Source organism: Sander vitreus, chromosome 6 (assembly GCF_031162955.1).
Source record: "Sander vitreus isolate 19-12246 chromosome 6, sanVit1, whole genome shotgun sequence".
In the NCBI taxonomy this organism is placed as follows: Eukaryota; Metazoa; Chordata; class Actinopteri; order Perciformes; family Percidae; genus Sander; species Sander vitreus.
Window position 1 is genome coordinate 21,519,462 of NC_135860.1, and position 14,848 is coordinate 21,534,309.

General features: G+C 38.2%; 1 protein-coding gene across 5 annotated transcripts in view; it reads left to right on the forward strand.

The window, feature by feature from the left end:
• Positions 1-14,848, forward strand: part of cobl (cordon-bleu WH2 repeat protein) — a 57,542-nt gene that overhangs the window by 14,308 nt on the left and 28,386 nt on the right. For 3 of the 5 annotated variants that reach the window (XM_078253430.1, XM_078253431.1, XM_078253435.1), the window contains exons 4-8: positions 2,505-2,715; positions 5,215-5,443; positions 6,930-6,974; positions 7,742-7,830; positions 8,589-8,660. In XM_078253430.1, the coding sequence (XP_078109556.1) occupies positions 2,505-2,715; positions 5,215-5,443; positions 6,930-6,974; positions 7,742-7,830; positions 8,589-8,660 (646 nt within the window). The remainder of the gene's footprint in view (positions 1-2,504; positions 2,716-5,214; positions 5,444-6,929; positions 6,975-7,741; positions 7,831-8,588; positions 8,661-14,848) is intronic. The other 2 variants (XM_078253434.1, XM_078253432.1) reach the window with 2 other exon arrangements.

Below are 14,848 nucleotides of genomic sequence, written 5' to 3' on the forward strand. Positions count from 1 at the left end.
GAATGTAGCGCTCCTTTTCCAATGGTTTTGGTTTAGTATGCATTGTTTTTATATTGCATTTGGCTGTAAAATGTCTCGTAACCAAATGTCTTGCACCTGAATACTGTGTCGTTTGACTGCAAATGTCCATCCATCCATAGCTACATTAAATTATTTATATCTTAGCTATTGCCTAGCTGAACCATATTATTTTACTGTATGTTGTGACCTTTATTGGCCTCTCACCAGACAAACAGTATTAGACCCGTTTGCCGCTGTGCCAGTGGGGCCTTGTCAAGGGATCCCATTCCAAGTCTTAGCACAAGCTTTGTCCCAGAGGGTTGCCGGACTAAAGGCTGTCCTGCTAATGCTCTCTGCCCCTAATGAGGCCCTCTCCTTTGGGGCAGAAAATCAGGGATGCCTCCCTAGTACAGAACAACAAGGTGCTATTTTAATAACCAAGGATAAAAGACAGTTGACGTCTCTGTGCTACTTCTGACTAGTAGTAAAACGGGAACTTTCTACACTTTTTTTGTAACCTTTTCAAAGGTCAATTTGGGGAAAAAATGTATGTTGCATTTGAGCTTCAGATTGGCTATGTTTGTTTTCTGGCACTGCTCAGTAACAACATTAGTGCCTTATACTGTGATAGTTCATATGGTCATAGATAAGGCCAAGGTGTCAAAAACACACAAATGTGTCATAATTAGCTAACAAGTAATAGTTACAACAACAACCCCAACCTTTACTGTAATAATTCATTTATTGTGATACAGTTAAACAAGGCAAATTCAGATAACAATACCTACTTAAAAAATAATGTAAAAACAGTAAACAGTGTTTTGTGCTCATATTTCAAAATATTTTTTTTAGTTCAAAACATTTTTGTGGCTCTCTAGTAGGAGAATTGTAGGAATGATGCTTATTTTGTAAAAGTACAGATCGAATAATAGTATTACACTAATATTGTAGCCTTATAGTATACAATTTGCTTTTCCAAAATTGTGCATTGATGTGTAATAACATCTTCAAGATACACCATACATTTTAATCAGGAGACAATTTACGCTCTTAACTTGATGTACCCTAACCCAACCTGAACTCCCTAAATCAAAGTTATATCTAGATGCCTTGTGCATCTTCTCAAACAGATGTCCATGTAACGTCACTTGTGGGGAAATTTTATGATGCAGACTACTCCAGTACTTCCCGATACCGATACCAGCGTTTCAGGCAATATCGGAGGCGGAACATCTCTACTGAGAGGTTTATGCTTCAACGCAGGGGTCCAAGGTTCAAATCCGACCTGTGACAATTTCCTGCATGTCTTCCCCCTCTCTCTCCCCTTTCTCACCTAGCTGTCCTGTCAAATTAAAGGCGGAAAAGCCCCCAAAAAATAATCTTTAAAAAAAGTTCAGTAAGAATGAACAATGCTTGGCTACGTAACATGCCTTTTATGAAACAAATTACACCATGTGAACCATGCTTGGGGGTTAACAGGTTTAAATGTAACATACCTTATACTACATTGGATAATTTCTTTTTATAGTGATTGTGTGATTGTAGAGGAGGACACTGGGTCTGTTGATTGCAGATTGTGGTTTATGTTGTGTTAGTGATTGTCAATGGTGTCCTTTATAGTGGTATCTCTCTCAGTTCTGTCATCTGATCTGGCTGTTCCCAGAGAACATTGGCTGCTGTCTCTTGGTTTCTTTATCTGAGGATTGACGCACAAAAATGAAGCAGACTTCTCCTGTGGCTTAATGGACATTAGTAGTTTGTCATATCAACAAGTACTCTGCAATTTGCCTGTCATTATTTCTCTATGCCGCTAACTTTTTTTACAGCCCTAGAGTTTCTGTCTAGATAAACCATACAAATGAAATCGTCATTATATGATAAGTGGCTTCCCTGCCTTCTGTTGTTGTTGTTTTTAGGCATTTTGTTTTCAATTCTCCTGCAAAAGTAAGACTAAGAACAGGTTAATACTAATGTTTCTTGTATTTTTCAAAAAAACATTTTTATCAAAATGTGGTTTTAGGCTCATGTTCACCTTTTAGTACCTTTTACCACTTCACACATGTCATTTTTCAGTCAATGTCAGTATTGTAACTAAAGAGTGATCTAGGTGTGACCATACCACTTTTAAGTAGTCAACTTTTTTTTGTCATCATATGGATTGCTTTAGTGGGTTTTCACAGTGGTTAGGGAACATTTTCAGATCGTAAAGTCCCGTCATCATTAACTCCAAAATAACTAAGAAATATTCATACAGGAGGAATCAAGACAGTGTTTAAAATCGTATCCTGTGTGTCTATCAATTAGCCATCCCTATTAAGCACATAAGGTATAAGTATGTCTCTGTTTTGTTTTATGTAAGTAATTACTATTCTCTTTAGCAGAGCTAATGCTAGGTAGGCTTCGTAACCCTATCTTCTCACCTGCCCCGTCCTCCTTCCTCTCCACCCTCTTCCTTCCTCTCTTTCACTTTCTCCCCCCCCCCCTTCTCTTTCTCCCTCCCGCAGTAAGGCGCTGATGGACCTGCTAGTCGAGCTGTGTAGTCGCTACCACCTGAATCCAGCACTGCACACCCTGGAGCTGCTGTCGCCCGAGGGCCACACTTTGGGGTTCAAGCCCAACGCTCTGCTGAGCTCCCTCAACGTGGCCTGTGTCCTCATCAAGGAGAAAGTCTGGGAGGAGAAAGTGGTGCGCAGACCAGCGCCCAAAGTGCCAGAGGTGAGTTCCAGTAATGCCTAATTGTATTTAGAATTGTATGTATGTCACAGCATATTTATAACCTCCTGAAATTAAGTTTGTTAGGCTTGGATTCTTGTGTGTTTTGAGACAGAGATAATGTATTAACAAATGAATGCAAATTAAATAATAAGAGTGTACATGATAACAAGCTACCCATATTTTTTTGTAATGCAGATTAACGTAGTCCAGAATGCAATAGTTGTGCAGTCTGCGTAGTTCCTTACCCTGTAGCCCTATGTAATGTGTGTCCCTCCTCCTTTACCTTTTTACCTCTGAATGCTGGCAGAAAGCAAGGCCAGTGAAACCTGTAAGGGCCCATGCTAAAGTAGGAAGCCAGTGGGGATTAACTGGCCTAGCATGACATTGGAGTCAGTTCTTATCCACTGGTTTTTCTGTCTAAGTGTGCCTTTTTTTGTAAATCTTTATCACCACTCTTGTGGCCATCTGTTTTTACAACTCACCTGCCTAACTGAACTCTTTGTCACTCCCTTTTTCTCTGCCTCTCCTCTGCTCTCCTCCTACAGTTTGAATATTTGATGAGTGCCTTACCTTTAGTTACCATGCATTATTTCTCTGCTCTTCTCAGGGCTCAGTGGCTGCTCTCTCTTCCTTCGACCCCGCCTGGCCTCAGGCCAGAGAATGACACTATTTGAGACACTGCCTTCAGTCATCCCTCTTCTATGTTTTATCTATTTTTTTCATTGTACCACCAGTCTCAGCTTTTAAAATGAAATTATTTAAGTGTGATTTACTGAACACTCGGTACACAGTTTTTTAGATACACTCGACTAAAATGAATCCAGTCTAATACGACAGCCCTGCAATATATCGGACCTGCATAAAGGTCATAATGTTCCGTTTTTGTTAACAGTTTGAGAAAGGAGTTGATTCAAATTACTGATCATTTTGGAGACTATAGTTTGCAGTGCTGTTGAACTGTAATACGTTATAGTTGTTTCTTTCTTTTTTTTTAAAGATTATTTTTTGGGGCTTTTACGCCTTTAATTTTGACAGGACAGCTAGGAGAGAAAGGGGGGAGAGAGAGGGGGAAGACATGCAGGAAATCGTCACAGGTCGGATTCGAACCCTGGACCCCTGCGTCGTGGCATAAACCTCCGTATATGTGCGCCTGCTATACCACTGAACCAACCCGGCCACTTTGAGGTGTTTCTAATAATAAACCTACCCTCAATGATATGAATGGGGTGAGCAAAATATAAGAAACAAAATGGTAGTAAAATGCAATACAATTTAACATCAGTATAATGTTGGTACCAGCTTGGTACCTGAACAGAAATAGAAATAATGACGGACGGTAGTCTGTATTAAACACCGTAATTTGATATTACTGTAAAATTGTAATGATTCTCAACTTTTAAAACTTTTTTAGCAGTAGACTTTACCGCCTAAGGTTGATGTATTGTTATGCAATTATGTTTTGGACCCCGAAAAATGCATGCTAACTTTTGGAGTAAACCGCCGAACTGACAGTAGAAGCTTATTTTTGATTGTGATGAAGTAATACTTCCATCAAGATGCGGCGACAGTACTGTATGTACTGTACTGTATGATAAACTGCACCTCTCAGTTTATCACCTGTCAGTTTATCTGTCTGTAACCAATCCCTGGAAAACTACTGGTGAGATTAACAAAAGATTTTGGTACATACACACGCACTCCCAAAAGTTGAGCACAACCAACCACCTCACCCAAGTTTTGAATTAACAAAGGACTCCTACTGTACTACCTCTTACTGTATAGTATGACTATTTTGTCATCTATCAACAACAGTTTTGACTGCTAAACTAATGGCTTACTGAGGAAGTTATAAGACCTTAGCAGAAGCCTGCACTCTGAGTGCTTCATGTATTTAAAGCAACTTTTATCTGTAGTGAAGTGATTCATAACTTTGAATGTCTCTTTACTTGAAATACATAAGTCACTGAAGAGCCACCAAATAAAGAAGCACTTTATGAATTCTTCAGGCTCTTGACTTGTGAGTGTGTTTTTTTTATAGAGGCTGATGTTAACCACTTAGTGATAAAGATGGCTGTACAGAGTGGCACATCTGGTTTCCATAATAGAGCACTATGTGTAGGATTGACAACTTAAATACACAGACACAGACATCATCATCATCATCATCATCTGTATTCTATAAAATTTTCCTTTTTTCTTTCAGCAACCAAAGTCTAACCCTAAGTTACTCATTGAAGTGTCTTTGCGTGTTTGGATGTCTTTCTCTCTCTCTGCTCCTCTCCTTTCCACATGTGTCTTTGGCTATTATGTTCAAGATCTATTTGTTGATTATAATGGTTGTCATTGAACCGCTTAAATAATCAAATCCCTGTTTTGTGACTGCAGAATGGAAAGATTTCTCCAGCGGCCACAACATTGTGCCCTAATTAGCCGTGTTAGACATTACAATAATGTCTAATTTTTTCCCTACCATTCTCTTCCCCCCCCCCTCTGTATCAGAAAACGGTGCGTTTGATGGTGAGCTACCACGGCAGCCAGAAGGCAGTGGTACGGGTCAATCCGTTGGTACCACTCCAGGCTCTGATACCGGTCATCTGTGACAAGTGTGAGTTTGACCCTGCACATGTCCTGCTCCTGAAGGACAGCATCAGTCGCCACGAGTTGCCGCTGGACAAATCTCTGATAGAGCTGGGGATCAAGGAGCTCTACGTACATGATCAGAGTCTAGGTAAACCTTAACCACTTGATTCTGTCTGTTATTTTATATTTGGGGTTCAATGTATATTGAAACTGAAATTCCCATAACAGCCACATTTTTAAATAATAAAATAATTTGCTAATTTATAGATGTTAATGGGAAAAATAGTTATTTATATGACATTTCTAGTTATTTTGAAGGAAATCCCTTTTGTTTGAGTCAATGAAATAAAAATGAATAGAGCCCAGCCTTGGTTTATGCTAATGTTCTTAAGATAGTGTAAAGCAAAAAATGAAAGCCGTCATCATGTATACTGATAGGTGCCTTGGCTCGTCCAGCTATTGAGTCATATCATATCATCATGTTGGCCTACGAATGAATATCATCCCCAAAGCAATTACTGTAGCACATGCTATTAGTATCTTTTAAAAAATGTATGAATGCAAATACAAACAAATGGATACATATTCTGTGAAATTAGGGATGTTTTAACTATACTACAAATTTGACTGCTTTATCTTTAGCCACCATAAAAAGGCAGTGTTAGGGAAATGAAGCAAAAGTATATATACATGGTCAGAATAAGAAGGTTGCACAACCGAGAACTTATATAATGTTTCTTCATTCTATGTCATGTGATGCCTTTTTAGAGACCGTAAGCGAGTGAGCACAAATGCTGGTTTTCTTATCTACACCCATGATTGTACGGTATAAAATCTGTAATAAAAGATCAAATAAAATAAAAGATATATTATGCCTAAACAGGAAGCTGAGTAAAGTGTGGCTCTCATGCAAACCCAGCCAGTATGAGCTTATTAAAAAGGATTTGGTGCAATGAGACACAAACCAGAATAACATTATATTCCGCTGTACAGCATGACTAGCATTTAAATCTTTGTTGACATAAAGTTCTATGCGCTCCAAGTCAATATTGGTCGAACCAGCAGAAGGTACGACACTGCATGAACAAAAATATAAGCTTGTACATCTAAATGAACCTTGGTAAATATAATTTGTCCCTGGGGGTACAATAATTAGAATACGTCATCCTTTATCTACTAGGAAGTTAAATTATGGTCTAAGATCTGATATTATGGTTTACTACCATAATAAAATACCACACCCAGTGATATTTATAGATATTGGTTTAGTCACAGAGGGTGATCTCAGAGGAAGAGCTTGTGGTTTATGGTCATGAAGGATATAAGCAAGAACGTTTATAACATTTTGCATTTCAAAGGTCAAATACTACTACATAATGGTTATATTTTGGTATTCAACCTGTCACTGTTATCATGAAGGATATGTTACCTGGGTTATCAAGGTAAATCTACAAATGGTTTAGTTTGTGTCATGATTAGTTAAAATGCAAAGTGTTTCTTCCATCTAGTGAAACACTACCTGCTGTGTTGTGGTGCTACAGAAGTGCAAATACAACAGATTGATTGAATATTTTTGATGCAGGTCAGTTTTCCATATATGACTTCATATGTTTTTAAACGTTGTTGTTTTCCAGTTCTCCAGCCTAAAATGGCTTCTGCGCCCGCACTTAACTACTCAGGTATTAGTCATAATAAGTCTTGACTGTCTTAGTTTTGCTGGTGCCAACCGAATGTAGCTGTTTAACCCAACGTATAGCTGTCTGCTTATTAACCCTGTTATTTATTAATTTTTGTACTGCTTGTTGTTAATTTGTTGGTTTAGTGACATTGTAATTTTGATACTACATCATCAATGCCGGCCATTTTAAAATGACTTATTATAACTTAGTTTGCTTCTGCTTTTTCAGAATCCAAATAACTCAGTAGCATAGCTCTGCATTCTTACTTTTTTGTAGACTGTGATGGTTAAAGGTGGTCTTTGAGAAAAGCTATAGGGCCCTCTGCTGGCGAAATTTAGCGGATGTTTCTATTCAGTTCTTTGTGAATGAAAACAGGTGGACTATTAACTTATACTTGTACTTTATGTGTGTGCACTTTTTGGAATGGTCTACATTATTATTATTTATTACAGTATAATAATATGTAGACCATTCCAAAAAAGTGCACACAAATATATAAATAAATATATTGGATATCATATTAATCAAACCAAATTGGCTTATACAGTATGTGAGAGTGCGCTGTGAATGCACAGTATTTACTGTCATGGCAATCCCACTCTGAGTTTTGTTGTTAACCTAACTAACCTATGCATGCCGGGATAATTTGTCACTCATTTCTTTTTAATTCCTCATGAACATTTTCTAAGAATTAACCTGACTTCTTTGCTTTGCGTTTATTAGGCACTGACACTATACTTTTCTTCTCCCCTTCCTATTTTTCGTAGACTCCATCGACTCCAGTAGTAACAGTTTGGGCAGAGCGCAGAAGAAAGGCCTCCTGGGTATCTTCCAGTTCAGCAGGAGGAAAACCAAGGTAAGACTCTAGATCTGTTGTTGTTTTTTTGACAATTTGTTTTTGTATTCATCTCACTATTTAATAATTTTAATAATAATAAACTTTCACCAGTGTAATTTAGGGCTGGGCGATAAAGAGAAAATCAAATATCACGATATTCTTGACCAAATACCTCAATGTCGATATTGCGACGATATTGTATGGTTGACTATTGGTGCTTTAACAAAATGTTATTTACACAATGAGATTTTTGATAAATAGTCACCAGAAATGATTTAATGACTTAGTAGGTAAAGGTAAATAATAGAGCAGTTAGAACAGTCTGGTAAGTTCAGAAAATTACATCACTTTACTGTAATGCAGCCTTTAAAACCAGGAAAAGACAACACTTACCATATTACGATATTACGATATCTAAACTCTAAGACGATATCTAGTCTCAATATCTATCACAATATCGATATAACATCGATATATTGCCCAGCCCTAGTGTAATTATGCTTTATTTTCTTAAAGTTGACATTGGTCCTAAATACACAATATTACATTGGAATCATTGAATTAAGTGCAGCTTTGATGTTATCATAACTCTCCACAAAGTTTAGCAGTGACTTATTTGCGGAAGTGCCATGAGAAATATGAGGTTGTGTTATAATCTGCAAGCTAACCTTGAGGGGTGCATGCCATTCATACTTATTCAGATTTACAGCCGAGGCAGACTAAATGCATGGCTGAACATTTGAATGCTGCATGTTAGCTGTGCCTTCCGTTTGCAGACAGAAACAACATCTGTGGACATGGATGACTGTGATGATAAAACAATCCAAAATACAGACACACAATCCCTTGTAAGTATTACTAACACATCTGACAGCATCCAGGTGTGATACGTATAATCATAGTGGGTTTTGATCTCTGAAGCATTCAAATCATATACTATTGGTGGACAGAATAACAGGAACACATGTACAATATCATGCAAACCAGTATTAGCACAAACCTTAAACATTACCACAGGGTTTAATCTACACTTCTTCGATACTTTTGTTGCTCTCGCAACAGAAATTAGAAAAGCTAACAAAGGTAGTACTCATTGCAGGTCAGTAGTATTGGGTTTCATCATATGGGGTGGGGGGGTTCCTGTTGTTATGTCCATTTCTTGCATGGCTGCTGATACTTTGATATGGCATGAATAAAAGCTTTCTCTCTTTCAGCGTGGGTACATATTTTTTTTTTTTATAATATACTGTACTGTATGCCTACTATATTCATCTTCATGGTAGATTGTGATGAAACACTAAAAATGGCACATTAGATATGCTCTTTATATTGACTAATGGAAAATGTTGATTGGGTCAGGTCGAACCATTGCTGGTTGACAATGCCAATATCATCAAAGAGTATCACTTTAGTGAATAATATATTCACATTCTAATTTCACGGCTGGTCAGTGAATTTCCACTGCATACCAATAACAGAAAAGTGAATCAGCTTCACAAGCATGACCCTAGAGGCTCTGACATCTTTGCTGCAGTTTAAATGTGCTTTTTTCTGTTTTCATTAAGTCATTTTAACACATCGTTATTAGTTACGATTAATTAATTAATTAATTAATTAAACGTACAATATGTAACTTTCTGCCGCTAGGGGTCTCTCAACCAAAACAATGGATTGTAAACACAGACTTTTGATGACGTTGGGAAGTTGCGTGGAATTATGGGAGTTGTAGTTTTTGTTAAACACCTTCGCTGGTTAGAATGCATCTGTTCACGGACGATTGTACCCATTCAAGTTTATTCATGTTACGTTTAGCAACGTGTAGTCATGTCATTCTAATAAAATAGCTGCATTTTCCCCAACATAATCAAGTTTTTCTTGATTCGATCTGCATTGGTAGCTGACCAGTTAGCTAGTGAGCCAGCAAGCTAACATTAGCCAGCAGCTAAAAGCACACTATCACAATATATTTCACGTCAATGTCACCTTTTGGATGGTTTCAACACCGAGCGGACAGGGTTTGTTGTGACGCTAGCTAGCTACTCAACGAGGCTGAGAGACGGGTGTGGGTGGGGATTGCTGGGGGAATCTCCGGGACGGCGAGGACGTTCGATGGCCGTTGTCGGCAGCAGGAGATCTCCCAGCTGCCCGGAATGATCTCCCCCTTCATTTTTCTGTAATCTTAACTATTTGTTTTGGTGCTTAATCCACCTTCTGTCGGGTTGATTTAGCTAACTGTAAAGGCAGCTAAATGCGAAGGGGGGAGAAATTCGGCAGGAGGGAGATTTTCAGCACGAACACCAGTAGCGCTAACTGAAACGTATCTAACGTTATGGATGGCCGCTGTTGTGACTAGGATGCCTGGGTCTGATATTCTCTGTTTCCCGACGCTTCATTAAACTGCCGTTAGCGTCGTAAGCACCCGCTACTGGAGTTAAGTGCTGGCCGGGTACAGATTGCTGTAATGATAGGGGCTGGCTGCTGGCTGGCTAGGGCCTAACGGTAATTAGCTATTGCTACATGTCCCGGGGCTGTTGTCAGCTCTTATCCCGAATAAAGTCTCTTTACGCCGGGGGAGTGAGGCAGACAGACCGGGGTGTGCTAGCTGGCTAAATTAGCATTAGATTAGTCGTCTATCTATAGGCTAACGTTAACGTTACTGGTGAACTAATTTGTGGGTTAGCCCAGTGCTGCTTTTATCTCTGGTCAAAACACTCATACCACTAATAACTTTATGAGCGTGTTGAACGATGTTGTAACCCTATAATGCTATCCACCAAGCATTAGCATTAACGTTGTCATGTAGCATGCTACTTGTCAACTAGCACATTGTAGTAACGTTAAGCTGGATCGATATTGATGTATGTATGTATCAATAAATAAGATCTCTGCTGTATTACTGTGTTGCAAAGTGGCATGTAATTAATCACAAAATGATGCCTTGTGGCAGAAAAAGCAGTATTACGGTTAAGAGTATTTTTTTTCTGTGACATTGTATGATTTACAATTGCTCTCGGAACGTATCATCTGGGTGCCTGTGTTTTGACGGAAGTAGCTAGAGGGTGAAAGGTTATATGACGCCACAGACTAAAGGAAACGTCCCGTGTCAGAAATAAAATAACAGATGTCTCTGGGTTTGACATTTGGTGGAAACATTTAGGATAGTGTAACTACACAACTCAAAACAATATATAACATAGGTATGGCCGTTTTTAGACATTTTAATGCAGAAATGTTACATATTGTACCTTTTAATTGTTAAAATAATGTTTACATGAGTTGATGGTGCAAATAATCATAATGTTGTAGGACTTGTAGGCTTTGCGCGACTCCTCGTCTCCCAGCGGAGGGGGAAACTGCAAAGTTACCTTCAGCCATGTAATCACAATAGCCACATTCATGGGAAATATGCCAGGTTGGAATTTTTCTTTAAGCTCAGGGCAATCACAGAATATGGCCCACAGAATTGGTGCTCCTGTACAATTGATTGAGTTGTGGTCATGTGCACTGATGTCCTCCAGAGGGCAGCAGGAGTCTCCAGAAGGTTAGTCAGCAGTGTGTTAGCACTCACATGTCCAAAGAGGAGTACTAACAGGGCTGCTTTTCTTTCCTACTAATACTGAATAATAAAATAGCTGTTGGAAAAAGTGATATATAGTGATATTTATAGCCTTTATCCTACATTTACCGTGAATAAGGGAGTGTACAGTCCGTGCTTTTTGACAATGAAGGACCCAGAAGGATCCAGATACATAGCATGTATGTATGTGTATGTATGTATTGTATGTATGTATGTATGTATGTATGTATGTATGTGTAGAGCCTGCCTACAGACGTACATTTCGACGCTGCATCGAGCAGCTCTCTACTTGTTATATCTATAACTAAATCACGTTAATTTGATTTTGAAGCCATGGACTTTACTTCAGCAGCAGCCATCTGTGGCTCAGCACAAAGCTCCTGGATGGATTACTCCACCCTTTTACTTCTTTGTTCTTCGCGTTTCCTTCAACATCGAGCATCTGGCCCTTCAACATAGAATCATTTTTTAATTATATATATAGGTAATAATAAGGTCTAAGCCTTGTTTTGGGTCTTCCTAATCCTATTTTTAATTTCTACATCAGATACTTCTGACTACACATCTTTTGAAAGAAATAACAACAATGAAGGAAGAAGGGACAAGAAAAGGAATTGAAAATATGGCAGCAGCGCATGACATAACATTCAAACTAATATAGATGGAGTATGTTGCGTTTGCTTTGATGTGAAATATATTTAAATCACTAAAATGTATCCAAGACAGTGGGAGAAATATTGCTATTTCTCAGCCATCCAGTGGGCTTTAATGTAGCTGGGCTTTTTCTCTCTGATATGATTGTTTCTCAGCCAGGGACAGTTATCAGACCACACACACACATGCACACCCACGCATACAACACACACACACATACACACAGAGTTATCAGCCTAAAGGCATCATATTACCCTACCTTGGCTACATTAGCACTAAAAGCCCAGCCTCTTATCTCTAATTGTTCATTAGGGGCTAAACGTGTGTGTGTGTGTGTGTGTGTGTGTGTGTGTGTGCTTACGCGTGTGTGTGGTCTCAAAACACTAACATGGTCAGAGAGCATGAATAGGGATTGTTTCCTGTTTATTTTTTTAGATTGATTATATTAGATTATTTTTGATTGGCCCATAGTTATCAAGGATCTCAGAGTAGCAAATCAGCCCTAACCAACATTCTCAAAGTTGCAGGAAGTTGGTCCCACTTTCAGGCATAGGAGTAAATGAATTGTGTAAACTTCATTAAGTTCATCCTATCGGTCCCACCCTCCTAATCACAGCAGTGACATGCAGTTACAGAAGCAACACTTTGGGAGCCTCGCAACTTTGGGAGCCTCGCAACTTTGAAATCATTTTTCAGACCTCAAAGCTCCAATACCACTCATATTCAATTATTTTCCCACCAACAAACATGATTGTAGATGAAAGGATTTCACATTGGTAGTTTTCAAGGATGTCTCCGTGGCATGAATAGTTTTGATGATATCGTTACTCTGAGCACAGAAAATAAAATAGATTGACAATGATATTAAAGATATAAGAAATTAAAGTTTGACACAAAAATGTACTCAGCACATGACCCAAAAGCCCTCCCGAGTATCTTCTAAGTTAAAATCGCAGCCAACACACAAATATAAGAATAATTTTTGTGCAAGATGCAGTGCTACAGTATATAAATTGCATACTGTGTATGGGTCATTCTAGTAGTCCTATTAGTTTTTTTATATATATAATTTTTTTATTTATTTTTTTAAATTTATTTTTTATATTTTATTATCACATAATACATGTAACTTAAACACGCCCTGAAAATGTTGTTTTTGATGACTTCCAGTCCTTTTGACCTTTGCTGCAGTTATTTAGAAGTGTACTGAAGGGGGTGTATCAGTACACCATGACATCACTGTTGGGTGTGGGTTTCAGGTGCACACTTCTGCCCACACCCATCAGAGGTGAAACACACTTGAAACTTTCAACCATAGAGGGCAGTGACATATTGCTTTTCAGCCAGGTGTTAAATTATACCTTAGGCAGCTCGTCATACACCAAGAAATTATAATCTTTCTGTATTTAATTTTGTCTTCCTCAATCACATTTATTTAGCTAAGCCGGTAAGTCTTAAATATATAGAAAAACTGCGAGTTGTTGTTAATTTAATTTCAAACAGGCAAAACAGTGATGTGTGTTTTACATTCTAGTGTGTTTAACACTCTAAAAGAATAACTTCTCTTTGTTCAGAGTAGGTGTAGGAGGATTCTCCTTTATGCTGAAGTCAGTGTGATTAGTAGGGAGTGAGTCTGACATTTTGATACTCTGCTGGAGATTTTTTTACATTTGCACGTGTGGTTTGTAGTAGGATCAGTCGTTTAAGCACTAAAAGGCATAGATACGTACATAAGTCATGTTCCTTATGAAGTTTTGCAGAAGTTCAATGGGTTCATTTTAAGATGCATGTTTTATAATTATGAGGTCACTGCGAGCTTTGGTTCCCCCACAAAATGCTGCAGTATGTTTGTTACGCCTACCTTTTCCTCTCTTACTGTTTTGACAGATTTCAGATTGTTTACCAGAGGGAAGGAGTAGAAGAGAGCAGGTGAAAAAGTCAGACAGAGTTCATGTGAATTTTCTGCTTTGAACTTTGAATTATATTTTGGTGAGGTGAAAGCAAGCTCCTTCTTTTAGGATTCCAAATAGAAATCACATCAATCCTTCACTTCCAACATTTATTTTTTTGTTGTGTCTGTCCCCATCTATACAGCACAGGGAAAACTGACTGTAAATTTTTTTATTTAATAGTTTGATCATCTTTTTTTCTGCTGTAAACTTAGGTTGTACTGTGTTAATGCCTTTCTGGATTATTTTTACCCATTCATTTCTATAATGTTTGTGTTTTTATGAAGTACAGATATACTTGGTGTTTTAGTCATTGTAAGTTCTTAAAATAAGAGCGATAGTGTTTGGATATTTTGCATTTTTCACTGATGCTTAGACTTGAGATGTATAGGATAAATAATAATCCCCGAGATTGATGTCTCCTTGCTCAATAGTACAAAAAGCACAAATGTGTCTTGCTACACTTGCAAGGCAACAAGTTCCCCAATAAAATATATTTTTGCATGCTGTAACAATCAAAATACCATGAACAGTCAAACATAATTTCACATGTGAAATGTCCCCAATTTGAAAAACATCTGCAGACATGCCTGCTGGACTGCTCTCCTCAAGGCCTTTTTTCAGAAGTACTATTCTTTTCCCATCCCTCCCCACTGTGAGATGTTCTAACCTTGGGTCCAATTAATTCTAATGACCTGTACTTCATGTTCTTTTTTGCTCAGCTATTATGTTGTTATCCAGGCATTGTCTGAATGCATCAATTAATCTGCATTTAAACACTGTTCTTTTCTAAGATCATAGGGGAGCAAATCGTGGTTTGGTACCCCCGTTGTGCCAAGGCTCTGTACCAAGCCGA